The 26,457-nt window shown below is 38.9% G+C and overlaps 4 protein-coding genes and 1 long non-coding RNA gene across 6 annotated transcripts; 2 read left to right on the forward strand and 3 right to left on the reverse strand.

Annotated features, from left to right (window-relative positions):
- The first annotated feature begins 3,080 nt into the window (after positions 1 to 3,080).
- Positions 3,081 to 6,003, forward strand: LOC137743636 (putative E3 ubiquitin-protein ligase BAH1-like 1). Its single transcript, XM_068483563.2, has 6 exons — positions 3,081 to 3,645; positions 4,172 to 4,416; positions 4,521 to 4,775; positions 5,202 to 5,339; positions 5,471 to 5,529; positions 5,629 to 6,003. Exons 1-6 carry the CDS (start codon positions 3,498 to 3,500, stop codon positions 5,732 to 5,734), a joined length of 951 nt encoding a protein of 316 aa, XP_068339664.2. The 5' UTR covers positions 3,081 to 3,497; the 3' UTR covers positions 5,735 to 6,003.
- A 1,226-nt stretch (positions 6,004 to 7,229) lies between these two features.
- Positions 7,230 to 9,312, reverse strand: LOC137716207 (uncharacterized). Of its 2 annotated transcripts, XR_015953090.1 has the most exons (5): positions 9,042 to 9,312; positions 8,872 to 8,940; positions 8,179 to 8,241; positions 7,423 to 7,492; positions 7,230 to 7,278 (listed from the first exon to the last, which is right to left on the reverse strand). It is a non-coding gene; the product is annotated as an uncharacterized LOC137716207 (long non-coding RNA). The 2 variants fall into 2 exon arrangements; XR_015953089.1 differs by lacking the exons at positions 7,230 to 7,278; positions 7,423 to 7,492 and having other exon boundaries at positions 7,791 to 8,241; positions 9,042 to 9,310.
- A 1,994-nt stretch (positions 9,313 to 11,306) lies between these two features.
- LOC137743363 (protein ACCELERATED CELL DEATH 6-like) lies at positions 11,307 to 14,700 on the forward strand. Its single transcript, XM_088680578.1, has 4 exons — positions 11,307 to 12,081; positions 12,596 to 12,682; positions 12,919 to 13,442; positions 13,767 to 14,700. The coding sequence occupies exons 1-4, from the start codon at positions 11,424 to 11,426 to the stop codon at positions 14,412 to 14,414; spliced, it is 1,917 nt and encodes a 638-aa protein (XP_088536704.1). The 5' UTR covers positions 11,307 to 11,423; the 3' UTR covers positions 14,415 to 14,700.
- A 1-nt stretch (position 14,701) lies between these two features.
- Positions 14,702 to 16,512, reverse strand: LOC137743362 (uncharacterized). The gene is made up of 3 exons (XM_068483246.2): positions 16,099 to 16,512; positions 15,052 to 15,173; positions 14,702 to 14,963 (listed from the first exon to the last, which is right to left on the reverse strand). Exons 1-3 carry the CDS (start codon positions 16,445 to 16,447, stop codon positions 14,847 to 14,849), a joined length of 588 nt encoding a protein of 195 aa, XP_068339347.1. The 5' UTR covers positions 16,448 to 16,512; the 3' UTR covers positions 14,702 to 14,846.
- Positions 16,513 to 17,365: 853 nt separating this feature from the next.
- On the reverse strand, positions 17,366 to 25,292 carry LOC137741902 (ABC transporter C family member 14). Its single transcript, XM_068481598.2, has 12 exons — positions 24,842 to 25,292; positions 21,453 to 23,639; positions 21,021 to 21,341; positions 20,708 to 20,794; positions 19,994 to 20,623; positions 19,716 to 19,880; positions 19,321 to 19,615; positions 18,917 to 19,131; positions 18,473 to 18,778; positions 18,288 to 18,351; positions 17,940 to 18,179; positions 17,366 to 17,842 (listed from the first exon to the last, which is right to left on the reverse strand). Exons 2-12 carry the CDS (start codon positions 23,556 to 23,558, stop codon positions 17,742 to 17,744), a joined length of 4,530 nt encoding a protein of 1,509 aa, XP_068337699.2. The 5' UTR covers positions 23,559 to 23,639; positions 24,842 to 25,292; the 3' UTR covers positions 17,366 to 17,741.
- Between the last annotated feature and the right edge of the window lie 1,165 nt (positions 25,293 to 26,457).

The following is a 26,457-nucleotide window of genomic DNA, read 5'->3' on the forward strand; positions in this document are numbered from 1 at the left end:
TATCGTCAGAGGCGGTGCTGAAGGGGAGCAAAAGGTACAATCGCACAGGGCCTCAAAATTTGAAGGGCTCCCAAAATTTTTTGATATCTTATATTTATATGTAATAATTTTATATATTTAAAAAAAAATACTTTTATTAGCACTTTAAAATCTTATAGTGCATTTTTACAAGTGTAAATTTTTTTTTTCTTTCTAAATATAAAAATTTGGAGTGCACAATGAGATCTTAGGAGTGCCAATAACAACACCTTACAAACGGTTTTCCTTTCAATTTTATTAATTATATAATAATGTTATATATTCATGTGAAACTCTAAAGTTAGAGTTTTTGAAGCTTTTTTTTTTTCTCTATCTGATTGCTTAAGATTGAATTGTTTTTTTATTTTTAGTGAAGGTTATGTTTGTAATTCTTTTTACTTATTTAATGATACTTGTAAACTTACAATCAGTGAGTCCTAAATGTTGTTTTGATATAAGTTATTATTTTCTAGTACCAATATATTGTCATACTTTAAAAAATATATATCTTAAAAAGGGATCATTTTATAAATTTCGCACAAGGCCCCTGAAATCTCAGAGATGGCCTTGCTTATCATTTACTAGACTTAGAGGCCGGCATGACAATTTCTTGTATAGCCCGTTAATTCAACATAAAACGACACGATCCATTAACAAATGGGGTCATTATCGTGTCATATGTTAAGAACCGTTAAGATAACGAGTTGGCACGACCCACGTTAAGATAACAAATATGGTACAAAAATGACACAAACGCAATCCATCAGGCTTAATCATAGATACGTGCATGCATTTGGGTTAAACAAATCAACAAAGTATTCGGACAATGATGGTTTTAGCTTTTCACTTTGCAGTTTGTTGTTCTTCAAACAAGTTAAACCTAAGAATATATCTCTCCTTTTTGCATTGTGCTTTGGACTGACTGGATCACAGAGCTTGAGCAGTTGTGTGCTCTCGATCGACAATTCGTAGTGCTTCTTCCACTCACAAACCCTTCCCCCCCCCCCCCCCCCCCCATAGGCCTTAATTTTATGTTTTCGAAGTGACAAGGAAAATCAATCTACGATTCTCTCATTTTCGACGTGAGACTTTACATTCTTCAACACCCATTATACATTTGAGAAATCGATCATGGAAAAGCAATCATACAATTTGCATATGCGCATCTACTATACAAATGGGAAACAACTTGGTGGCAAAATATATTTTGTCATCCTAAAATCAAAGGGCGCATGCATCGCACTGCTATATATTATCCCAAGTGGTTTTATAGGGTTGGACTAAATCAGAGCCAGTCTAAAGGTAAGGCCAACAACACATATGTTATAAACTAATTCACTTCCAATAGGCTTCATACGTTTTCACGCATTTATACTACATATACCTTAAATTTCTTTATTAATGGTATTCTCCACAACGCATGTGATTTATAAATCATATGGATACATATAGAATGGTTTGAGAGAAAGACATGGAGTTGGAGGGTTCAACTTTCGTAGATGATAAGCAAAGCAAATTAAGCAGTGATGTGGAAAAAACACGTTCTTCTTCTTCAAGACCGGGCGGGGCCATATACTAGTGTCGCGTACCGGTTTACACGTAACAAAACAGTTGGCTCTTGTTGCTATTTTTTCACGTAACGTAACCAATCGTCTTGTGTTATAAAACACAAGTGGCCTTTTATCACAGTGGTAGAAAGGAGTTGAGTTCTTGCACCACGACGTGAGTTCGAATCCTGTAGGTGACTAATCTATAAAAAAATAAAAATAAATAAATACTTGTGTATCACTTAAACGTATATAAGTCTCATCTCTATTAAAGAGATGATACGAATAATGATAGGATTTTCACATTGAAACCATGCATGAGATTTATTTGCATGCCAACGAAAACCAATGGAGATGGTTGGATGTCAGGACACTCTATTTGCTTTCCCCTTTATTTTCTTTGGTAGCTAGCAAATTCAAATGACACTTGGTTTTTCAAATCCACATGATCCTATGTAAAACATGATGTGACATGGAAGTTCCAAGATGTCAAATATAAATGTTAAAATTTTATTTTATGACTTATGTGGCTATTTGATGTTGATGTAAAAAAAAAAAAAAAAAATATTCCAAGGGATGTGTTAAATTATTATTTTATTATATATTGTGTGTTTTTTTGTTTGCTATCTCACGCGTGAGGATGGGGCATCTCTATTAACCTGAGAGGCTTAGAGTGTGCTTAAAGTAATTTCACAAGAGTGGTAAACAACTTTCAAACACCATTCCTCACTTAATTAAGGCTCAAATCACCCATTAATCACTTTAATGCCCTGCTTAGTGACAAGTCTTCGCTACCAAACTCGGTTTAATTTATTCTATATTGGACCACACTACTACAGTTTTTATTTTTATTTTTTTAAAATAGTTTAGAATATTGTAATTATATATCCTATTGATGAATTATGAAACATCACACATTAAATAACAAAATTGACTCTATCTTAGTTTGCTGTAAAGAAAGATTGCTAGAAAGTAAAGTGTCAAATGACTCGGCTATCATGTCAACTATGATATCTCCCTTGAAGAAAACTTTAATGTCTATAAATCCAAAGTTGACGTATTTGACATCTTCTTTAGAGATGCTCAATAATATGTTATCCATAGCAAAATGTCATGTTGAGATAAGGGTGGTGCTCTAATCGACTCCTATTTGATCACAATTTTAACATGACAAAACCTTTGTAGGTTATCGACCCACATTTTAATAGATAATTTACAAAACACAGCCTTAATCATTTAAATTATCAGCATCGTTCAAATAAATCATATACACGTATTATTCTTCTACTTTTAGTGAATGATAACTTTTTCGGATGAACTTACACGCACATATTAGCTAAATAATTTCTTCCTTCAAGGTGAAAGGAGGTTGTGGATGATTTCTTTTGGACATCTCACCTAATATTAGAGTCACTTTCTCGGCCACCAATCAACCAAGAAAAACAAAGAAAAATGGGAAGTCTCACATCAGTGACAACTGGAACATAAACAATTTTTCTATCCAGTATTACCCTCGATTTAGAAATATCTTCCAAACCGGATTTACCCCAAAAGAAAACGTTTTCAAGTCCGCTTTTAAAGTTCCCGAGAAATCCTCCGCCAAAAAAGAAGGAACTTTTCCGGAACAATCCTTGACTTTTTCTCGGGAAAATCAGCACCTCAGTATTATCCGATACGATATGTTGTCCTCTTCTTCCTTTATAGATGTGTTCTTCAAGCGCGTAGACCCGGTCGACAGGGAGGAGAGAGAGGGGAGAGAGAGAAACCGTTACACATCCTATGTACACAGACATCAGCAGATGATTAAACTATATATCTAATCAGTGATTAGAGTTAAAGATTTGATTTTTTTGGCATTTCAATCGCAACCCATCTCTGATATCCAGTGAATTTAATTGAAGTCGAAGGATTTGGGTTAAATATTGATGAAAAATGAAGTTCTGCAAGACATACCAGGAGTACATGCAAGGCCAGAAGAAGAAGCAGCCCGGGGTTGGATTCAAGAAGCTTAAGAAGATCTTGAAGAAATGCCGCAGAGAAGATTTCCATGACGTCCGTACTTGCCCCGACCATTGCCCAGGTAATTTAAATTTCAGTTACAGATTTTTGGTTTTTAATCTGTTTCTGAATATTGTTATGATTAAAATTTTTAACTTAATTTGCTAGTTGTTTTGGCTTTTTGAATCCCAATTAGCATTTAGTTTCTTGTTCATGTCGGATATATATAGCATGTGTGTATATATTGTTAATTTCATTGGAAATCTTTGAGATGAAAGGTCAACATCTTGCGTTCATTTCATTCAAATGTTTGAAAAGCCAAATGTTGGAGATTATGTACAAGTTACAACAACTGAAATTTTTAGCCAGTCAGATGTGAATTAGGTCACTTGGTTAGGACAACGTGTCCACCCCATCGTCTAAGTTCGAATTCTTATCTCTAAAACTACAGTAAGTTTAGAATATTGTCTTTGTAGGAAAAAGTAATCGATTTTCAAAGCACATGGAACCTGTTTTATCTTCTAATTTCGAAGGTTACTGAATCCTCAGTGATATTGATTTTTGTGCCGGGCAATGGAGTTTATGCTGATTTAATTGAATTTTGGCAGTGTGTGATGGGAGCTTTTTCCCGGCCCTTCTCGATGAGATGTCTGCTGTGGTGGGTTTCTTTCATAAGCGTGCACAGAAATTGCTTGAACTCCATCTTGCTTCTGGCTTTCGTAAGTACATGTTTTGGGTCAAAGGCAAACGTCGAGGGGGCCATGGTGCCTTAATAGAAGAAGGCAAGGACCTCGTTACTTATGCTCTGATCAACGCCATTGCCATTCGGAAAATACTAAAGAAATATGATAAGGTATGTGAATCCAACTGCTCAAAATTGGTAGTGCGTTTATCGAAAGTTTTGGTAATCCAGTTAAATATATATGTTTATAATTTTCGTTTGTGTTATGGGAACAGATTCATTACTCAACACAAGGACAGGCCTTTAAGTCGCAAGCTCAAAGTATGCACATTGGACTCCTTCAGAGCCCATGGCTTTTTGAGCTTATGGCTTTTCACATCAATTTAAGGGAAACCAAGACTAAGTCAAGGAAGGCACCGGCTTTGTTTGAGGGATGCTCCCTCAAGATTAATGATGAGAAACCATCTCTCGCCTGTGAGCTCTTTGATTCCGTTAAGCTTGATGTTGATTTGACTTGTTCTATATGCTTGGTAAGTATCAAGGTTTCCATATAACGGATTATTGACTGTGTATTTGTGTTGTTACTATGTTAACACTACACAGCGTTTTATCCTACCTGTGAATTCAAGTCTTGAATAAGAGGTTTTGAAAATTGATATGAAAGTTGTAGCGCTCTTACAATATCACTCTCGCTCTTCAATAGATTAATTGCATATTTCATGCCTCTTATGATGTAGGCGCACATATGACTAGAGCATAACACTCGACATTTTTTCCCGCAAACTGCAAACAAAGTGACGTACAATTTTGATTAGCTCAACTAAAACGTAAACCCTCAGTAGCTGTAGTGTAGCAATACCAAGACACTAGTAGGAGTTGTTGGGAAGAAAGCATGTTGCTATTGTTGCACTTCATTTGAGGTTTCGTGTGATTTATTTTTTTCTTCCGCTTTATAGGACACGGTTTTTGATCCAGTTGCTCTTACATGCGGTCATATATTCTGCCACATGTGTGCTTGCTCGGCTGCATCAGTGACTATTGTCGATGGATTAAAGTCTGCAGAACCTAAAGAAAAATGCCCTCTATGCCGAGAGGTGAGTAATTATCTTCTTTCTAATTGGAGTTTTGTAGAGCTGTAATCTTTTAGGACCTGGAGAATGAGCTGCATCGCTACAATCAAAATTATTGTTGCTCACTGTTTTGTGATTGTTCGTGCTGATTTCAGGCAAGAGTTTTTGAAGGCGCTGTACATTTAGAAGAGCTTAATATGTTACTTAGCCGAAAGTATGTTTTTGTTCAGCATATTCTCACTTAGAATCCTTATGAGTAAATGATCATCCTATACATGCAATTTCTTATTCTTATTTATTCATGTTTTAACAGCTGCCGTGAATACTGGGAGCAGAGACTCCAGACCGAGAGGGTAGAGAGGGTTCGGCAAGCAAAGCAGCACTGGGAATCCCAGTGCCGGGCATTCATTGGCCCTTAGTAGCTGCCCCACGGTTGGGGCTTTGTAACCCGCCAACTATTTTGTAGTTTGGAAAGCCATTACCTTCTTGTTTCTGGATGTTTAGCTTCTTGTATATAGCTTTTGAATAACATATGGTCTTCAAAGTTTTGGGACTTAAACATTTGGTTCATGTAAATTTGCATTTTTGGATTATGGTCAAGTGCATCCTGGCTCCTTGAACCTTGCTACAAAGTATCCGAGGGTGCGATTATAATTTAAAATGCTATTTGTATCATATTTATTGATCACTTTGCTGCCCAACTATATATGATATCCAGCTACATTAGAATTTAGAGAGTCCAAATAGCGGCTCTATTATTTCAGGGGTGGGATCCTCTTTGGAATCCCATGCATGGCTTGGACGCATATCGTCTTGGCAAGCTTTTCTTCGTGGAGTGCCAGGGAATTACGTTCAATTGCTTTCGGAGGTTGTGGTACCTGCAGTGAGAATTGCTGCTGTCAATACTTGGCAGGGCAAGGACCCCGAACCAATGCTTCGGTTTTTGAAGTCTTGGGAGAATTTGTCGCCCCCTCGTGTTCTTGAAGCCATGTACGGTAGTCTTGCCTAAACTCAAGGATGCCCTTGATTTGTGGAACTGCGTGAATACACTATTCCTATCACGTGTGGTTGCGTCCATGGCAACCATACTTGGGACACAAGTTAGAGGATTTATGTCCCACCTTACATTTCAAGTTGAGTAATGTTCTTGGCGCATGGCACCTGAGCGATGGATCAGCTTATACGATTCTCTCACCCTGGAAGAATGTGTTTGATTCTGCTAGTTGGGAACAGCATACACGTACATTTATAGTTCCGAAGTTGCAGCTTGTGCTCCAAGGAACCCAAGTGAAACCTCCAAACGGGAGGGTTGATGAGTTATTTGGGTCATGAGTTGGGCTTCAGCCACCCCCATTCATCTCTTGGTACATATCATGGTGAAATTTTTTCTTCCCCAAATATATAAAGGAAAATTTTATTTGAACTCATCTAACCTCTTTCTACACCTAACTTATCCTCTTCACCCATATTATTTTTTATTAAATAATTAATATCTCTTTAAACCCAAATTTATTACCTAAACTACCATCTCAAACTCAATTCAAAATGTAAAATTATCTTTACATCCATATGCTAATTAGCTTATAACAATGCATGATTGGATTGGGATCAAGATTGGGGTTGAGAATGAGATTGAGAATGAGAGGTGTCGGCTCGCTGTAGGTGTTTTTTCCTGTATCTCCATGCTACTTGGATGCATCTTTCTGCAAGGCCTCTCCAGTAATGTGACTCATAACTGCCATAAAAACCAAACTTCAACATCAATGTTCTGTCATAAACCATTCCCACATGCATCCTAGACGATTTCTTGCAGACCACGTATGCATATGTCACCAGTCTTCAATCGTGTATGCATACATGAGATATGATGACACGCCCCGACCCCGATATTCCCCGAATACCAGGATAGGCACGTGCTGGCCGACACCCGAGGGTGACGAAAGCCATTTATTGAGTGCAAATGCTGAAAACAAAGGATAAATAAGGCTTATAAATATAAAAGAATAATTAATATGTAAATAAGGACCGTGTTCAGAGCACACCTCTAATCTAGAATACTAAAAGAAAAATAATATAAAATTGAATGAGACAAAGGAATGGATCCTACACCACGAGGACTCGAAGATGCCGATGCGGAAGTGCCTGGACGTCGGGATTGTATGCCTTGATTCTAAGTCCTGAAGGGGGCGCAAAACAAACATGAGTGGACCAAGTTGATATATATATATAATAAAACAGTTAACAACATACTAACCCCCAGGTTTTATGAAAACACATATATAATGATAAACATAGGTTTTCCGAAACCTAGCATGTCGTGCAATGTCTCAAATCATCATTCTCATAAAATAGTAATCACTAGTGAATGTCCAATATAACACTTCAGGCCCCATGTCGGCTCCCCGTCTCTGAGCACACAGTCAGAGGAAAATGCACTTCAGGCCCCTTGCCGGCTCCCCGTCTCTGAGCAGACAGTCAGAGGAAAACACACTCCAGGCCCTATGCCAACACCAAACCGTCGCCCGGGACGGACCGGATCTATCCCTACGTCCCGTAGCGGAAAGGACCACTAGGTAAGTACAAAATCAGTGAACATACATATATTGAAAATCAACTTCATAGTATAAAGTCATCCATCATCTATACTATAAAGAGGTGTTCTAAACATGTTCTAAATATCATATCGTCATCCATCAGATATGCTATAAGAACATGGGTTATAGGAAAAATAGTAATAATTCAAACTAGCCTCAGTAAGCATGTTATCTCGTAAAACGTTTCATAAAACATAATCATCAAATCATGCTTTTCATGTATGCATTTCTACTATCAAAACATGCATTTTTAGAAGGGGTCCACTCACAGTACTTCGCCGTCGAAAAGCCACGCCACCTAGCGAAGAAGGAAACGCCACAGATAAACGCCCCTAAGCACATAAACGGTACACTTAGTCAAACTCTACTCAAACGATTGAATTTGGGAAAACGGACATCGAAAACGGGTTCAGGACGTCGAAATTAGCCTAGGAGGGGTCCTGCACGAAAACCCAAAAAGTCAACGGTCAAAGTCAACGTTGACCGTTGACCGTTGACCGGTCAAAGTCAAAGTCAACGCTGACCGTTGACCGGGTCAACGGTCAGTCCGGGTCCGGGTCAACGGGTCAAACGGGTCACGGGTTTGGATCCAGGTTGGGTTAAAGGGTTTGGACTTGGGTTGGATCCGGGTTTGGGCCTAAAGGGTTTGGGTTAGGATAATTGGGTTTAGGTTTTAGGTGGGTTGGGTTTGGGCTTTAACCTCACGGCCCAATGGCCCAATTAAAAAGGGTTTTGGGCTTGGTTCACACGGCCCTAAGGCCTAATTTAAAAAGGGAAATGGGTTTGGGCTTGGCAGGAAAGGCCCAAAGGCCTTGGGTTTGGACGGTCGCCGGATTCCAAGGAGAGGGAAGGCCGGATTTCCGCCCGAGAATTCCCAAGCTCCGTTGGAGCTCAAAACTCAACCAAAACATGTCATTCAATATACCAAATTGAAGCCCCGAAGGTAAGGAATCGAAATATACCCTTGGTTCCCGTCATCGTGGTCGGAGTTGGCCGGAAAACAGCCTGGAAGCCACGGGTGTCCGCCGGAACTGGGTAAGATTCAAATGAGCATAACTTCTTCAATACTCAATGAAATTAGGTGAAACAAAAAGGAAAGTTGTAGTACTCAGCGAGACGAAGAGATTGATACCTCGCACGCCGGCCAACTCGCCGTGGTTTGGCCGGAAATCGCCTCGAAAGGGGCGGTGCTCGCCGGAAAACTGGGAAATGTCTCCGAGGTGATTTCTTCGTGGTTTGACGTCCAAAACACAACCATGGGGTTAGAAAAGAGTTATAGGTGTGGGCATGGGTGTGTGTGTGTGTGTGTTCTTGTCGGAGGAAGAAGCACCGAGAGGGGGAGAAAGGAGAGAGAGCACGGGAAGAAAGAGAGAAGAGAGAAGAGAAGACTTTTCAGAAAAAGAAAAGAAAAGAAGGGAAAGGGAAAGGGAACCGGGGAACAAAAACAGGGGGTGGGCCCCTTGGGCTCACCAATTAAGGCTCAAAAACAATTTTAAAAAGGAAAGTATCCCCCAAACTTTGTGAAAATACAAAAATACCTATTTTCTTACGTAAATTCCGGGACGGGTTATTACATATAGCTTAAATAAAATAAACCTTATGGCTCCTTGAACACGTGGTTTGCGCAAGAATCTGGAGAAAACACTGGTGACTTCTTCAATGTCAGCTGCGGCAATCAATGGAAGAGACCTACATGGGTGGACTGCTCTCCATAGAGCCTGTTTCAAAAGGGAAGATAGAAGTCATTCAAACGCTGTCTGAGGTGTAGATATGGATGCTAAAGATGAGGATGGATACACCGCGTTGCACTGTGCAGCAGAGTCGAGACAAGCGGATGTGATTGAGATGTTGGTAAAGAAAGGAGATGATGTTGAAGCTCGAACTAATAAAGGTGTGATTGCACTGTAGATTGTTGAGTCTTTGCACTACGTTGGGATTACTAGGATACTTATTCAGAGAGGTGCAACAAAAGACAATAGTAATATGCCACATATCTTGACCCATGCCTCAGTTTCATTTGGGAAAAAAATCTATGGGACTAGAGGAGGAGATCATCAAAGGAAGAATGAAGAAGAAGAAATCGAGTCAATCTAGAGCTTTTCGTGGGAGTTTCGATCATTCGATGCCATTGACTGTTGTTTAGCTAGTAAAGTTGGAATTAATATTGGTGCATTGGTATTTTGATAAACGTAGGATAAATTGGAGGATTCAAAACTTCAAAATCACAATCCAACAATAAAAAAAACTTGTGTTTCTCTATGAGATCTATTAGGGTTTTAGCCGGAATTAATGTAGGATAAACAAAGAGTGATCCTAGGGTTTAATTATAATGTTTGGGTTTATCGACAATTTTGAGTTTTATTATTAATTTCATTTTGTACTTAATAGTAATTATGCAAATGGGTAAAATAGACAATTAACATTTAAAATTTAAGTTGGATGTAAAAAGATGTTACATGGGTCTAAATAAAATTTCCCATATATAAATGCGCTGAAAATCTGGTTGCTTTCGAACCCCAACTTGAAGAGGTTTCAAATTGGCATAACGGGTTGGAAGGAACTTATGCACGAGGAGCTTCACAATTCACACTATTGAAATCATCCGCGAGAAGCTTAAATGTGGTCTTGAAAGATGAGCACAAGAACATTGCAATGTTGATTTAATCTCCCTTAATCAGTCTTGTTTATTGATATATGCAAACTTATAAGATGATGTTAAGCGGATATAAGAACAACAAGGTACAAACGCCACACACAAACACAAAGAAATTTAGCCAGGTTTGGTGAACTTTGGCTACTTCTCATGTGATCTTTCTTGAGAAACCACCTGCACTGTGGATAATAGCAACTCGGTTACAAGAACTTATTGAAAACTTATGCTAAACCCCAAAACCTCACTTTAGATCTCTCTATCACTCTTGGCTTTCTACCCCTGTATTTTATATACTGTTCGTTTGAATAATCAGCCCCAACAAGCCTATTTTAGTAGATAGACCGATTGTTACATGACTTACAAATATAGGATTCTTGAATCCTTTCAGAATAGGGAAAACTAAGTTATTTCCTAATCTTAAACTGATGGGATTATAAAGAAGAACCTATTTCCCAATTGTTATGGAAAATAACCAGTGCACATTCCTTTCTCTTTTCCCAACACCAATTGAAAACTTAAACCTAATTGGCCTTGATATTTTGACGAGCCATATCACAACAATATGCATTTTTGCATCCGAAAATCACTTTAAGGCCATGAACAAGCGGACACATGCAAGGATAGGAATTGACAAGAAAAGGGCTTCAGTCCATACACAGATTTGCACAACAGTACAAGAACGAACAAGTAGACAAAAAGGATAGGTATTGATAGGAAGAGGACTCTAGTCCATACATAACACAAAGCAACAAGCCAGAACTTTCATGAGATTCCAATCACGTACGGCCGGGGACTAATTGGCAATTTTCCCGTTACTTGGTTAAAGTTGAGTGAGAGAGAGAGAGAGAGAGCTACATAGCCATGGATCCTTTCCTGTATGAAGCAGCAACATCGGGTGATGTTGATTTTTTGAGAGACAAAATCAACAGTAAAAATGGTGGTGTATCATCAATTGATCTTCTCCTCCATCAGAAAACGCCTAAAGACAACAACATTCTTCATATCTCCGCCGAATCAAAGCAAATAGATTTCTTCAAAATTGTCGATCCAGATCGATATGGTAAACTGTTTTGGGCTCCCAACAAGAAGGGTAACACTCCACTGCACGTTGCTTCAAGAGTAGGCTGTGTCGAAATAGTCAAGCTACTCATCCAAAACGCCACAACAGCTACAGCGCTAAGCCTCGAAGGAGCTGATGAGGAAAGTGGACTAGTGCCACCAGCTGATAAGGTTGACCCGATCGGACGACAACAACTGCTCCGAATGACTAATTTGCAAAAGGATACAGCCATGCATGTTGCCGTCCGGTCAGGTCACCATCAAGTGGTGCTTCTGTTAATGGAATCCGATCCTCAATTGTGTTGTTTCACTAATAGCGCTAACGAGTCACCATTGTTCCCAGCTACCCTCCACTGGTTTCCACCCATAGCTTGTTCTATTCTAAACCAGTGTCCAACATCTCCTTCTTTTCAGGGAACCAATGGTCTCACATCTTTGCATGTTGCGGCAGCTCGTACGGGTACTGCTCACTCCCTCTTATTTTGTGCTTACGCAAGTGAGTTGGTTTAGGCTTTTTTGGGTTTAATGCTATCACATTGTATTATGGTATTAGAGTAGACTATCTTTCCGTACTTAATATGTAGTACTATGAACTTGTGAAATTGTCAATCATGGTTTAGAGTTTGGATGCTCACGTCCTATTATTCTTAGAGTGATTAGTACGTACTTACATGTGTTGTCAACCTGCCAATTAGTTTTAAGTTAGGATGCTTACATTTTATTATTCTTAAGAGTAATTATATTGTCACACTCGATCTATTAAAGGCATTATGTACATTTTTAATATGAAATAACTTGTTTGCTCTAACATGAAATTAACTATTGAGGCCAAAACAATATTAATTTAATAATAATAATTATTATTATTTTCAATGCACCACAAGTTCAATGTAGGATAAAGTGGAAGTTGATCAATTCATAGCAGGAAATCAAATTATTCATGACTGAGAATGGTAGTGTTACTGTTTGTGCAGGTTTTGGTGATCAACTTATGGACAAAGTGCAAGTTGACCAACACCAAGGACTGAAGGCTAGTGAAATAAGTGTGACTGATCCTCATGGTAAGAGAGAGATAGTGCAATAGTTGAGAACAAGTAATTAAAAGTAGATTTGAGGTGCTTTAAGAAATGACTTACGTGTCTTCACTCGATTGGACCTGACAATAGAACCTTATTTTTTATTTTCATCAAATTGTTTGGTTCTTGTAGTTTCTAGTACCTAATTTTCATACCTTTAATTTATCTTCATGTCTAATTTTCATACCTATTTATATGTATCAACATGCAATGCATGCTAGGGCTTGTGAAGATAATGGTGTCCAAAAATCCTGGGATGATGAAAGAAGTTGACACACTTGGGTGGACTCCCTTGCACTATGCAGCTTTGTGGGGCAACTCTGGAGCAGTGTCAATATTGCTGCAAGCTGACAGTTCGGCCTCATACATTCTTGATAAATCTGGAATGTCAGCTCTACATGTCGCGGCGTATGCAGGCCACACCAGTATCATGGAGGAGGTGATTCGATGCCGGCCTGATACTTGTGATTTGCTCAATCACAAAGGCCAAACGGTTCTTCATGCTGCAGTTTTAGGTGGACAAACATCTGTTGTCGAGTACATATTGAAGACGCCGAAGTTTGCAGGACTCATAGATGAAGCGGACGCAGATGGAAACACTCCTTTGCATCTGTCTGCCATTTACAAAGAAGATGGACTTCGAGAAATTTTGACAAACGATCCCAGAGTGAACAAGTCTGCTCTGAATGGTAAATTATACACAGCTTTCGACATTTTGCTTCAAGATCATGACAATTTTACACAGGTATTTCTACGTACATTGCTCAATGATCATCACAACAACACATCAAAGGAAGGAAAACGAAGAACAAACTAATTTCAAACTATAACTCTTACTACGGATTGTTAATAAGACTGCTACATAACACAAAAAGACTACATCTTACCAAAACTTCGTTCTTCTATTAAGTTATAGGGTAAATTTGTAAAGACCTAATTATGAACAAACAGGAAATTAGCAATCATAGACCCCAACACAGAAAATACCAGAATACCACAACACAAAAAAGTAAAATAAAAAACAAATTTCATTGCATATGCTCACTATAACTTTATCTCCACGTTTTAGGTTTTCGATACTAGCATTGATCCTCGCTGTGAACTGATCGGCCCTGTGAAATCCATTGGCATGCCATTTCTTCAAGAGCATATCCTTCATCATATCATAGAATTGGAACCTACAGAGAAGGAGAGGTCTAGTGAACCGGCCATTGCAGACAAGAAAGAAAAGCCGCTAGAAGATACAGATGAAGAGTTGTGGAAAAAGTTTGATACGAATCTACTCATAGCGACGCTTATTGCAACTGTCACTTTCACTGCAGCTTTCACCATGCCCGGAGGACTGAAAGATGATGGAACACCGGTTTTACAAGACAAGGCATCATTTCAAGTTTTTCTGTTGTTCGACTCCCTTTCCTTCATTCTCTCAATATTTGTGGTGCTTGTTCATTTAATTACAGCTAATTTAGCTATAAACTTACAAGGTGTGCGGCCAATTTTAATTCATTATTCTGTTATTGGAATGAACATAGCGTTTGCTTCGGCCTTGTTTGCGATGCTTCCCAAGGGTACCCGATGGCTTGGAATTTTGGCCTGTGTAACCTGTGGCTTCATATGCTTGGTCGCCACCCTTATGTACTACTTGCAGAAACAAAGACGGGAAAGGATTATAAAATGGATGTCGTACATGACGAGGACTAGTGCTCGAACAAGATAAGGGGATTCCCATGGAAGGGGTTCCTGGCCTTTGCCTATGATTTAAGCATGCGCCTTTCATCGATCTCAACGGCACGCAAGCGGATAGTTAATTTCGGCTGAGGGGTTTTCAGCTTGCAGTTAAGAAGTAGAGGCTTGTTGAACAATCATGGCTGGAGGTGCAAGTTGAATTCGTTTTCAAGTTTCCGCTGTGCAATATGTAATGATAAGTTTTGTCATGTATGGAAGCCTTCAGTACTTTTTGTTCACCATACAGTTTCTGTTAATCGCATTGTTCCGTAACTCAACTTTTCCTTCGAACAAGTAATCATTCATCAGCCAAAGTTTATATTATAAGTCAAAAGCATACAACATATTATAAAGGAAACGAGATCACATTCGTTCCGGACGGATGCTGATGAGGTCGCCCGCCATGTAAGATCGAGCATATTCCTCAATGGGTCAATATCAAGGGATTTCTATCTTTATGCACATGATACCGTCTGCATAATTTCTCCAAAGTTGCGACAGAATGCTGCATTGCATTTAGTTTCGTATCCATGAACATTCTCTGCAAAAGCAACAAGAACCCACATTAAGGAGAAAGAAAGCGACCTTACAAACTTAAATTTCTAACATGACACGAGCTTGTGCCACACCTGATAGTCATCACCATACTCCTCAATGAGCCGACCAAGATGAAGACGCTGCATGGCCGTTAATGGTTGTAGTGGTGCAGATTTTCCATCTCTACGTTTCTTCCCTAGACTAGTTTTCAAATCTACATGACCAAAGAAAGTCATGCGATTAGAAATAGCAATGAACTCCAGAAATGATCAACATTTCGATTTCCCAATTTGGAGAGAGAAGAAAATAAAAGACCCAAGAAGCTCCACAACAAATGCTATATGCAATTCAAAAAAGCAGTAGATCTACGAGTACTGGTTTTCACAAACTAACACAGCTCATTTCTTAGAGCGAACAACAGAAAATCTCCGTCTTCGCAATCCAGTTAAGCCTCTACATTATTACATTCTGAGGGTCTTTATACAGCAGTCAACTGCAGCACCAATGAATTACCTTCTAGAAGTTTGTAAACCAACAAACTAGCCAGCTTAAAGAGGCTCCCAGTTCCCACCAAAGCCAAACTTTTTGAGCTTATAGGCTTTCGAAGTAAGAAACTGAAGTACGCAATGAAATATAAGTATCTGACTAAACAATTAAATTTTCAAGATTCAGCTTACTCAAATACTGATCTGGAGCAAGAACTTCAAGAAAGCACAACAAACTGAAATCTCATAGAAGAATCCAGCTTGGATATGAAAAAGGTCGAAAAACGAATATGGACAATAGGCATGAGATTACAGGTTCCATCTGAATCTTTTACCTCTGTTGTTAGCCTGCAATTCTAAAGGTTACTACAACCATTTTTACAGGAACTTTTGGATTCTGATAACCCAGTAAACGGTTTGGATTATTTACCAATTCTAATTCGGAAACACGAACACTGCTCAACCTCCAGTAGAAATCTTTATCCTAAAAAAGCAATCTTTCAAATAAACCCATTTGCAATATGATTTCAATCAGTTATTCAATCAATATAGAAGAACCCCAATCCTCAAATTACTCATTTTAGCAAAAAAATCATAAATTGTCAATTCCTAATTCGAAAACAGAGTAGAGAGAGGGGGGGAGAGAGAACTCACCGTCCTCTTCGAGATCGCTGCCGTCGGCGAAATCGAGCTCTGCGGAGGCGTCAGGGTCATCGGAGGGCGGAGGGGGGACCTGGAGGGAATCGCTCTCGACCATGTGAGAATTGCGAGACCGGAGGCTGAGCAAGTTAGGGTTGGAGACGAAGCCGAAGGACTTGTAGTTTTGGATGACGGAGCCCTCGGCGTCCCATCGGGGGGCTGAGGCCGGGCCTTGCTGCTCCAGCATGGCGCGGAGCTTCGGAGGGAGGCAGAAGGCAGGCTTGAATACGTTGGGCTTCCTCTTCGGCAGCCCCACGCGCACCTTCGTCCGCGACTGCTTGTACTTTCTTCTTGACCTTCCCATCTCTCTCTCTCTCTCTCCCCGCCGCTCTGCGAGTCTCTGTTTTACGGCGGGATGAAGAGTTTATGTTTCCCGGGGTTTTAAGAGTAGCGAAGCTAACCCTGACCTAAACGCTCCGTTTTTATGCACCTTAGACGCTGCGTTTTGTAATGACCTCCCTTTGCCTTGAAATTTTATTTTTATTTAAAACAAAGAGTTAATTAATGTTGAAAAGTGTATTCTATGAAATAAATGAAAAAGTTGCTCCCAAATTGGTTATAACATTTTTTTTATAGAGTTTTAACGGAACACTCCTGATACTATTTATTTTAACAAAAAAAAATATTTTTACTTCAAAAAGTCACTCATGATACTATTAACTTACAATATTTTTTTTGCAATTTTTATTAAAACTCAAAGTTTTCAAATCATTTTCATTAATTTTTTTTTTTTTTTTTTCTAATGTTCTCACAAAAAAGTTTGCAAAAACTCAACGGTAGTATTTCTCACATAATTTACGAACCAACACTCATTATTTTTAATTGATTCTAAATTTTTTTCAAAATACATCGATTTCGTACCATTGTTGCATCATTCAGAAAATTTTCGAGATTTTTCGGCCCTCAATAGGCACTTCCAAGACATGCTAGTATTTTCTATCTCTTGATATTTGTATTTTTCAACCTAATTTTTTTTTAAATACTTACAAAATAAAACAAACAATAAGAATGTTTCAAAATAACGTACAACATTTTGCTTCCTTCGCGTGTATACGATAAATTATCAGCTAAGGTTTTCGCAAAACCGTAAACTTATGTTAACTCGATATTTGATCAATTTTTTCAATTTTTAGTAAACCCCATTTATAAAACGTACAAAGACTCATCCTAATCCTACCAACAAAAAGGACCCAACCAAGTCGAAACTTGAAAGTGATACAAATTTTGAGTATCTGAAATTTCCAGGAACAATATAATTAAATTTCTCAAGAAGCATCTTGATAAATCTTGTGCAACAAGAAAGTTTAAGCATGATTTTCTAATCTAAATACATCCTAAACAAGCAACACAAATGAAGCTGGTAACCCTATCAAATTAGCTACTTCCTGCAGTGGTAGGCTACGCTTGTTCTTGTTGTTCATCATTTGTTTTACTTTCTGGGAACAAAATGATTAGAGCCGACGCCTTTTATGCTCCGGCTGTTGCTATTCTTCGAGGACAGATGCAAGCAGTGATTCTCTGGAAAATTCGCAAGCGTAAATGGAATCACCACCCGAAGCAACGATGAGGAAACGAGAGATATAGACTTCCAGTGCTGGTTATAGTCCTGACGACCGGTTGGCGTACTCCTGAACCAACGCACCGAACAGTGACGGTCTTTCAAGTAAGCGGGATGGTTTCTCAAATTCCTTAGCCAGTCCTGTTAAAGACAGAAACAGAAGAGTGTCAGCTACAATTTTCAGGTGGTAAACGAATGCCGAATGTGACAAGATAATTAAGTTAGAGGGAGCACTTACCTGCATCTACTACTAAAACTCGATTGCAGTCCATCACTGTAGGTATTCTGTGCGCAATGCTGATAATCGTACACGCAGCGAAATCCTCTCGGATAATCCTTTGTATTACAGCATCGGTCTGTGAATCCACTGATGCAGTGGCCTCGTCCATGAACAAGAGCCGGCGGTGCTTTAACATAACTCGCCCCAAGCAGAGGAGTTGTCTTTGTCCCACGCTCCAATTGTCTCCGTTATCAGCCACTATCAATATAAAATTTTAATGAAAAATGGTCAGTACATAACCCTAGTGATCAAGTGTCAGTTTGAAGACGTGGACGCGGAGAGTAAACAATGCGGAGAACCACATACCTAAAGAGTCAAGTTTTTCGGGTTTTGCAGCAACCACGTCTTTAAGTTGGCAGCGTTCGAGGCTCTACAAGAAAATTTAGATCATTGCAAATAAGCATACAGCATAGTTTCAACTTAGCAAGAGATGACATACAGACACTCTGTATAATTCAATCTTATTACTTTCGACGTAGCATTGTGTTTACCTTCCAAATCTCTTCATCTGAATACATTCCAATTGGATCAATGTTGCTTCTCACAGTTCCTTCAAAAAGGACAGGTTCTTGAGGAATGATCCCAAAGCGAGACCTGAGATCGTGAAGCCCTATCATGGTTATATCGATCCCATCAATGATAATTCTGCCTCCTGAAGGTTCTACCAGCCTAAAGAACACTTGGATTAAAGTGGATTTCCCACTTCCTGTTCGACCAACAACGCCAATTTTCTCACCCCCAAAAATGTTTAGACTAATGCCCTTGAGAACCAAAGGTGTATTTGGGCGATATCTGACCTGCTTACCACAAAGTTTAAAATATCATCAAAAGGAACCGAGCCCTTTTAGCTTGAGAAAAAGTAATGGTGATGACCAGCTAATGAAAACGTGCATTCAGACCGTGGAAGTTATAAACAGAACTGAAGACAAACCGACCTGCAAATCTTTGAGCTCAATGTTGCCACGGGAAGGCCAATTTGGAGGAGGAACACGGTCTACAATCTTCCACGCTGCTTCTGATGGAATGTTTGTAAACTGTTTTATCCTCTCAACTGACACCATCCTATTTTCAACGAAGCAGCTAAAATATATTGCCCAGAACAGCACACCATTAAGGGACAATCCGTAGGAGAGAGTTAAACCAACATTCTCTGCACCATAAAGGAAAAACCGGTTTAGTGAAATCTCTGCAATAGATACTCGTCTACTGTCGCTCGTTATGTTAGATATATCAAAACACAGTGCTAACGTGCACCTCAAATCTTGCTTATAACCGAGACTCAATCAGACGTTGTAATAATGATGCACTAAAACAAGAAGGATCGGGAGGGTTTAAATACCTGGCTTTATAATACTGCTTGGCAACAAGATCATGAATATAGTGGAAATGCAGAGAAGTAAACTCCCAAGTATCTCCAATCGGAAACCCAACCACTCATTGGAACCATTGTTGTGGAAATCCATACGCAAGTTGGCATTAACTCGTTTAACATTTTCCTTGCAGAACATGTTTTGCATTCTGAAAGAGCGAATTGTCATGACCCCAGATATGCTCTCTGAGAAATGATGGATTACAGGAGCTTTCGTGATTGAATCGAGTCGAGTTAACTCTCGAGATGATGCAAGATAGTAACCCTAAAACAAAATAAGTACAAAAATCTTCAGCATTGAGTGCAACATTATAGTTACAGGTTACTGATAAATATTAACACCGTGACAAAATGAACGAACATACCCGGTACCAGACATTAAGCCAAATAAGCGGAATCAGCAAGAACACAGTGGGCCACGAATATTGGCAAACGATGATAAAGATGCCGAGCACAGTAAAGAACATGGCAATGGTAATACCCAACATGAAGGGAAGAAGTAGATCGATATTCGTCTGATCAGTAGATGCCTGGTGGACAGAAAAATTCTCAGCAGTTAATAAATAGGACTATATATACATGAAGTTAGAGTAAACAGATGACAGTCTTAACAGATATCTCATCAAGTATGACAAAAACGTACCCTACTCAGAATTCTTCCGGAAGGTGTAGTATCGAAAAACGACATGGGAGCATGCAGGATGCTGTGAAGAATTTGCTTGAAAAATGTTTGAGCTGTTTTAAGCCCCACAAACATCACAGCAAGTGCTCTTATCAATACCGCAACAAATGCGACACATGCAATGAGTGCATAGACAATAATAAACACAGATGGTTTGAATGACGCCGCACGCTTTGCTGCAGTTTCATAAGACAGCCAGTAATCACCCGCCATTTGAGACGCTTGCCACATCAGAGTCAATGACAATACTAACACCACACCCCACCATCCGTAAGCCTCTGTGCAATAAACTTTGTAAATGTGAAGGCTGACTTTGCCGGTTTCTTTCTCTTCTTCTTTGATGAGCTTAGAAGTCGCTTTATCAGACTTCGGCTGGCCCAAAGAGTTGTTTTCACCATTTCCTTCCCCGCATTTTGAGGAGATTTGCTGAGATATTTGAGGTCCAGGGGAACTTATGCTGGGATCAGCGGTGCTCATTTCTACAAGTTCCATGGAGGTATCGTGGGCAGCAACAAGCTCTTTGAAATCCAGGCCAGAATTTAGCAAATCGTTATATTTTCCTGCCTGTACTATCATCCCATCTCTCATGACCTGATAAATATAAGTAGGAGGGATACATGAGCAAATTGCATGTATAATTTCATCGAGAATACATGAACAATTCCAAATACTTACCAAAATAAGATCAACATTATGCAAGAAGTCAACTTGATGAGTTACAAGTAAAACCGTCTTGTTTTTAAGCGCTCCCCTCACACATTCCTGCAGAAGGCCATAGACATTACAAGCATAAGTGCCATTTTAGATTACGAAGATCTAAACAAGAACGTTGTTTTTCCATTTTTCTTTCAACACCTTTAGATTACAAAGATCAAATCCGCCATCTAAGCACTAATTTAAGTGTGAGCTAGACTATTCAATCACTGTGAAATCAAAAGTAAATCATTCTTTACTACCAAATGTAGAACAAAATGTAAAGTAATGTCACCTTAAATATTTCTGACCCAGTATGAGCATCAACAGCACTGAAGACGTCATCAAGGAGATATATGTCACAATTTTGATACACAGCACGAGCAAGTTGAATCCTCTGTTTCTGGCCACCACTTAGGTTGATGCCACGCTCTCCTATCTCAGTTTGATCTCCGAACTCCATCATTTCCATGTCCTTTTCCAAGCAACAAACCCTGATTACTTCCCGGTATCTCTCTCTGTCCATTGGCAAACCAAATAGGATGTTTTCTTCAATGGTTCCGTTTTGAATCCATGACGTTTGAGCCACATAGGCAGTTGTCCCGCAAACTCGTACCTGTTTTCAAAGATTTTGTTAATTTAACAAGTGATTGAATTGAAGCTTCAATGGAGGGATTTTACATCATAAGAGACATCTAGAAAATGGTTTAATGGTATCAGATTATACCTTTCCGGATAACTTGTGCATCTCACCAAGAATTGAAGCTAGAAGGGAAGACTTTCCGGATCCCACTGTCCCTACAATCGCCGTTAGCTCACCTTTATTAACTTTTATATTTATATTTTTCAAATCCTCTTCATTGCTTTCATCGTCCCAGTTGAACGCGCCATCTTTAACTTCAACAGCAATCCTACTATCACAGCCTTCTACCCTCTCCACCGAATCCTCCAACAATTCCCTACTCTTCATAAAACGATCCAGCCTCCCGAGTGATATCATAGCTTGAGAAATTGATATCATAGATTGCGGGAATGTCCTGACTGGCTCCTGAAGAATTTTGAAGATGGATGTGGTTGTGAACACTGTCCCAGCATCAAGTCGTACACCCAACAAAAGTGCAGTCCCGAACGTGAGAGTTGATGTAATTACTGGGGTGCACCACATAATCACGATATTGGCAGAGATTGAGTAAAAGAACTTGGTCAACCAGCTAAACTCTGACTCCCGGAAAGCTTGGATCCTTTTGTTAAAGTGCTCCTCCCAAGCTTGGAACTTGATCACGCGCATGTAATTAAGCATCTCGTTCGTTGCCTTCATCCTTGAATCCCGATTCTTCATCACATTAAACTGGAACCTGTTGTTCCGCTTCGTTCCCAGCACAACAAACACGAGAATACACATGATTCCGGTTATAGCTGTGATCACTGCTGCACCAAGGCTGTTATATAGAAGGACCAACGCAATGGTAAGTTGCACTGGCATCATCCATATAGCGTGCAGCTGCAGCATCATGTCTGAGAGCTGTTGGGCATCAACCGCCATGTAATTCACAATCTGTCCAACTCCATGAGCCTGCCGAGCTGAGCACGACAACCTCAAACCCTTCTTGTACAAAGAAGTAATAAGGGTGGAACGGATGAGCATCCCAAGCTTCTGGGAGTTGAAGTTAAATTGGTGTGTGGTTAAAACTTCAACGAATTTCGCACATAGAAGGATCAATACGAGGTAGTATCCTTCATAGGCTGAGGTTCTTATTCCCGCGGTGTAATCCACAAAACTTTGGATAAGCAGAGGCCCAACATACATGACACAAAGCCTGATTACAGCAAGGAAAGCTGTGAAAGCAATTTCTTTCCGAAAGCACCGGAGTAATGTTGTTCGAACTGGGTGGTCTGATTTTTCTTGCGGTTTTGGCCACTTTGATTCAAAGAGAATTGACATCACTTCAGCTCTATGTTCCGGGGAAAGGGATGGGACTTCGTCAACCTTCAGCGGGCTTTTGTACCCCTTACTGAGCAGAGGATTCATCCAAATCCAAAAGGTCTTAGAAATTATGGAAGCCGAAGCAAAGCCAGTCACGTTGGATTTGCTTGAAAGGGGTTCGTATAATACCGCATCTCCATTTGTAGCTCCCTCAAATTCTCTGTTCACAGCAATCCCAGTTGATCCTCTAATGGCGATAACAAAAAGAAGAATCGCTAAAGGGAAAGACGCCGTTGAAACTATATCATCCAATCTCAGACTAGGCTCCTGAATTCCTTGAGCATAGACCAAACGAAGTATCCCCGATGCTGTAAACAAGGAAATAACAACAAAGTCTGCAACCCAATAAATCCGAAGGGAAAGCGGGTGCTTAACCACTTGAAATCTCCTCTCGTGCGCCACCAGCATTGTGATCACTGCATGAGTTATGGCCTGAACCAACCAAAAAAACCCTTCTACGAGCTTCCATTGCAACTCGGTGCTTCTAGTGAATGCTAGAATGCAAACAACTGCATAACAAAATGTCAACACAGTGCTCACAATCAGAGAAAGCTTAAACCAAAGAGTAGTTCTGAGATGAGCTCTGTTGTTCCTAATGAGGGGCTTGTTGAGGTCAGAGTTGCGGCCGCCATCCACGGAGATGAAGCGGGAATAAAGCTTTTGTATTGAAAATGCTGAGAGCGAGAGCAAGAAGAGGAGGTTGAGAGAGGACAGCAGAGCTCTCTGAGGACAGGGAGAGAGGAAAATGAATCTCAGCCATTGAAAGATTGGTGTTACGGCGGTGTCCTCCGAGAACTGAACCACGGATGGCGAACATGAAAAGGACGTGATCCAAGTTCCGGAAGACATAGCTACAAAGCTTTGTAGCAGAGGCTAACGTTGCAGACTTTTGTGCTGAAATCACATCAACATCATTCTTCTTCCCTTCCCCTGAAATTAGCCACAACGAATTCTAAAATTATAAAAACAAACAACAACAATAACAACAACAACAACAACAAGGAAAACAAATGTTTTGAAACAACCCCTTCGTAGAAGTCACGAACCTTAAAAAAAGGAAAAATGATACTGTCAATTAGAAATAATTAAATTAAAATTAGCATCAAATTAATCCTCTAAACAAACACATTAATCTCTTTTTTAAAATTATTTAGTGTAGGGTTACAAAAAAAAAGTATAAAATATTAGAAATCATCAAGAAAGTACGAGGAAAATCATGAGGGCAAGACTCGTGCCGGATCCGACTGAACCCGAATACTGTGACGACATTGTTTGACTACTTGGGATTTTCACAAATATAGCACATGAACAAAAGAAATAATTTAAAATTAAATTAAAACTAAATAAAGCATTCTTGTCAAAGACGAAACTAAGAAAACAGAATGGACAAAATTAAAACAGTTTGAATTAAATAACCAGTAAATTTGAAAAGGGCAAGTCAGATGAAGATCAATTAGTAGCCAATAATTAAGGTAAATACAAACAGATTTATATTATAATAATCACAGTGTAACAGTGCAAGGAGGGAGTAGTTGGAGAATCTTCAGAGTCATTCAATCTCTTAAACAAAATTTAAACACCAACTATTGAAACAATATCACAATCAAAAGTAATAAATTTCAAGGCAAAAAAGAAAAGAATATTAAGAGCAGAAAATATTTTTTTTGTTCACTTCATTATATGGAGCAAGAAAAGGAAGAAGGTCTTCACCAATTTCTCCTTCCGGTGTATTTCTGACATTTATGTTGAATAAAACAATTTCTCCAAATGCATTTTAAGCTTTGATTGAGTAAATCAAATAACAAAACGATACAGGAATGTGAGGAAAGAGAAAATGTGAAAATTGCTTGCCCAAAAATATTTTGAACGAAATGCAAAAATGAGGGCTAAAGCCAAAAAAAAAAAAAAAAAAAAAAAAAAAAAAAACTATCATGGAACAGGTTGACCATCATTGCGACATACTTGGGAACTAATGCAAGGTACTTGGAGAGATTATTTCACATAACCTTGAATTAGCGCTTCGAAATGTCACAGGAAACTCGTTTTATGGAAGTCTTTTTTCTTATAGCTGATTCATGCAAAAGCAAAACACCCCAATTGACAAAACAAGATAGAGAGAGCCATGAGCTTACCTGGGTTTGTTGGAAGCTCTGTGAAGGTTGGGTTTGAAGAGGAAGAAAAGCAAGAAATCTAGAGAGAGAGAGAGATTCAGACAATGGAACTTGGGTTCAGCTAACTAATTCAGAAGCACAATTGGAAGAAAGAATCACAAGCTACTGGAAAATCCCAAGGCATAAAACATAGAAACGTGACCCTTATCAGCTCTCGACCTCTCAGACCTTCATACCAATATATTGGCGTTGCATATATAAAATAACGGGGAGAGAGACAGAAATACTGCTTAGAGCGAGAGAGACTGCTTGGAGAGGGGGAGAGATGTTTTTCTGTGAGTAAAGGGTCTGTGGCCTTCTATGTAATTAATGGTTTCAATGAAAAGACGTGGAGGAATGGGTTCTGCAGTCTTCCCTGCCATCGTGAGAGTCATACATTTTTATTATTTATTAATTTATTTATTATTCATATTTTAGTTTTATCTTCTTCTTTGTTTTTTCTATTTTTTGGGGTCAAAGATTCATTTCATAGGGAGGGATGGGACAGAAAACATACCAAGTTTGCTTCTAACCTCTTAAACCAAATTCATTGTTTTTAGTTTTGGCTGCTTCCAAACGAGGAGAAAACCTTCACCCACGCGCGATGTAAGATCATGGACGGCTACTCCCGGTAAGCTGTCGATAGTCGATTACATTAAACTGAATGCACATGTGATTGGTATTCCGAACTTTAGAATGTATCAAAAAAATATATATTTATGTTACAAATGCATTGACTGATTATAGTCACTGGGGAAGCCATGTTAAGGGCCCACGGTAGTCCAAATTGCTTTCGGTGAAAAACAAAATTTTATACGTAATTTTTCTTGATTTTCGAATGTATTCTATTATGTATTTAGTCATTAATTTGAATTTTCTTGATTTAATTATATAAAATTATATACAGTTTACAAATCATCTCTTTTTCTCATCGTTTTTTGTACATCTACAATAGTAAAGTTTGGATTTGTTTGGATTTTAACACGTATTTGTTTGATAGCGAAAATTATTGGCTCACCTTGTGAAAATTTTCTTAAGCTAGTTGATACTGTTAAAAATACAATATCAAGTTTCGTTGTTTATAAATATTTAAATCTTTGAGCTAGCCCATTCAGTAAAAAATTCCTAACTCTGCCGTTGCTTATAGTCGGTGTTTATAAGTTCTAACTTTGTGTATCATACATTGACAAATATGTTATAAGACTATATTTTAATATCATATAATAATTATTTACTAGAGAAAGAAATTATGGAACGTGAGTTGTCGTTACATGTAGTCGGTCAGCCTAAGTCACCCATAAGAAATTATCACTTGCATTGAGTCCATCACAATGGGATTGTGTGACAAAAATGAGGGAATTTTGAACGGATATAAAATCAAAAAAAATAAATAAATAAATAAAAATATCTAGACTCATATATACTCATGAGAACTAGGTGTGTGGTTTGAAATTGAAAGAAGAAAAAGTTAAGAAAGATAATACTTTGCACCAATGGGGATACAAGTAAGCATGGCAAACCAGTACGTTGTGTTTGTGTTATACCTTTTATATATTTTAATGGGTATGTTGTGTCAAACTCGTTATCTTAACAAATAC

Source organism: Pyrus communis, chromosome 11, assembly GCF_041283825.1.
Source record: "Pyrus communis isolate YQ-2024b chromosome 11, ASM4128382v1, whole genome shotgun sequence".
Taxonomy (NCBI): Eukaryota; Viridiplantae; Streptophyta; class Magnoliopsida; order Rosales; family Rosaceae; genus Pyrus; species Pyrus communis.

Coding starts and splice junctions, on each gene's coding strand:
- LOC137743362 (XM_068483246.2), bottom strand. CDS start 16,447: ATGGGAAGGTCAAGAAGAAAGTACAAGCAGTCGCGGACGAAGGTGCGC. Junction 15,174..16,098: donor CAGCGATCTCGAAGAGGACG/GTGAGTTCTCTC, acceptor TTGGTCATGTAG/ATTTGAAAACTAGTCTAGGG. Junction 14,964..15,051: donor AGTATGGTGATGACTATCAG/GTGTGGCACAAG, acceptor TTGCTTTTGCAG/AGAATGTTCATGGATACGAA.
- LOC137741902 (XM_068481598.2), bottom strand. CDS start 23,558: ATGTCTTCCGGAACTTGGATCACGTCCTTTTCATGTTCGCCATCCGTG. Junction 19,881..19,993: donor CCGGAAGAATTCTGAGTAGG/GTACGTTTTTGT, acceptor TCTGTCCACCAG/GCATCTACTGATCAGACGAA. Junction 18,180..18,287: donor CGAAAAACTTGACTCTTTAG/GTATGTGGTTCT, acceptor TTATATTGATAG/TGGCTGATAACGGAGACAAT.
- LOC137743363 (XM_088680578.1), top strand. CDS start 11,424: ATGGATCCTTTCCTGTATGAAGCAGCAACATCGGGTGATGTTGATTTT. Junction 12,683..12,918: donor AAGTGTGACTGATCCTCATG/GTAAGAGAGAGA, acceptor AATGCATGCTAG/GGCTTGTGAAGATAATGGTG. Junction 13,443..13,766: donor ATCATGACAATTTTACACAG/GTATTTCTACGT, acceptor TCCACGTTTTAG/GTTTTCGATACTAGCATTGA.
- LOC137743636 (XM_068483563.2), top strand. CDS start 3,498: ATGAAGTTCTGCAAGACATACCAGGAGTACATGCAAGGCCAGAAGAAG. Junction 3,646..4,171: donor TTGCCCCGACCATTGCCCAG/GTAATTTAAATT, acceptor GAATTTTGGCAG/TGTGTGATGGGAGCTTTTTC. Junction 5,340..5,470: donor AATGCCCTCTATGCCGAGAG/GTGAGTAATTAT, acceptor TGCTGATTTCAG/GCAAGAGTTTTTGAAGGCGC.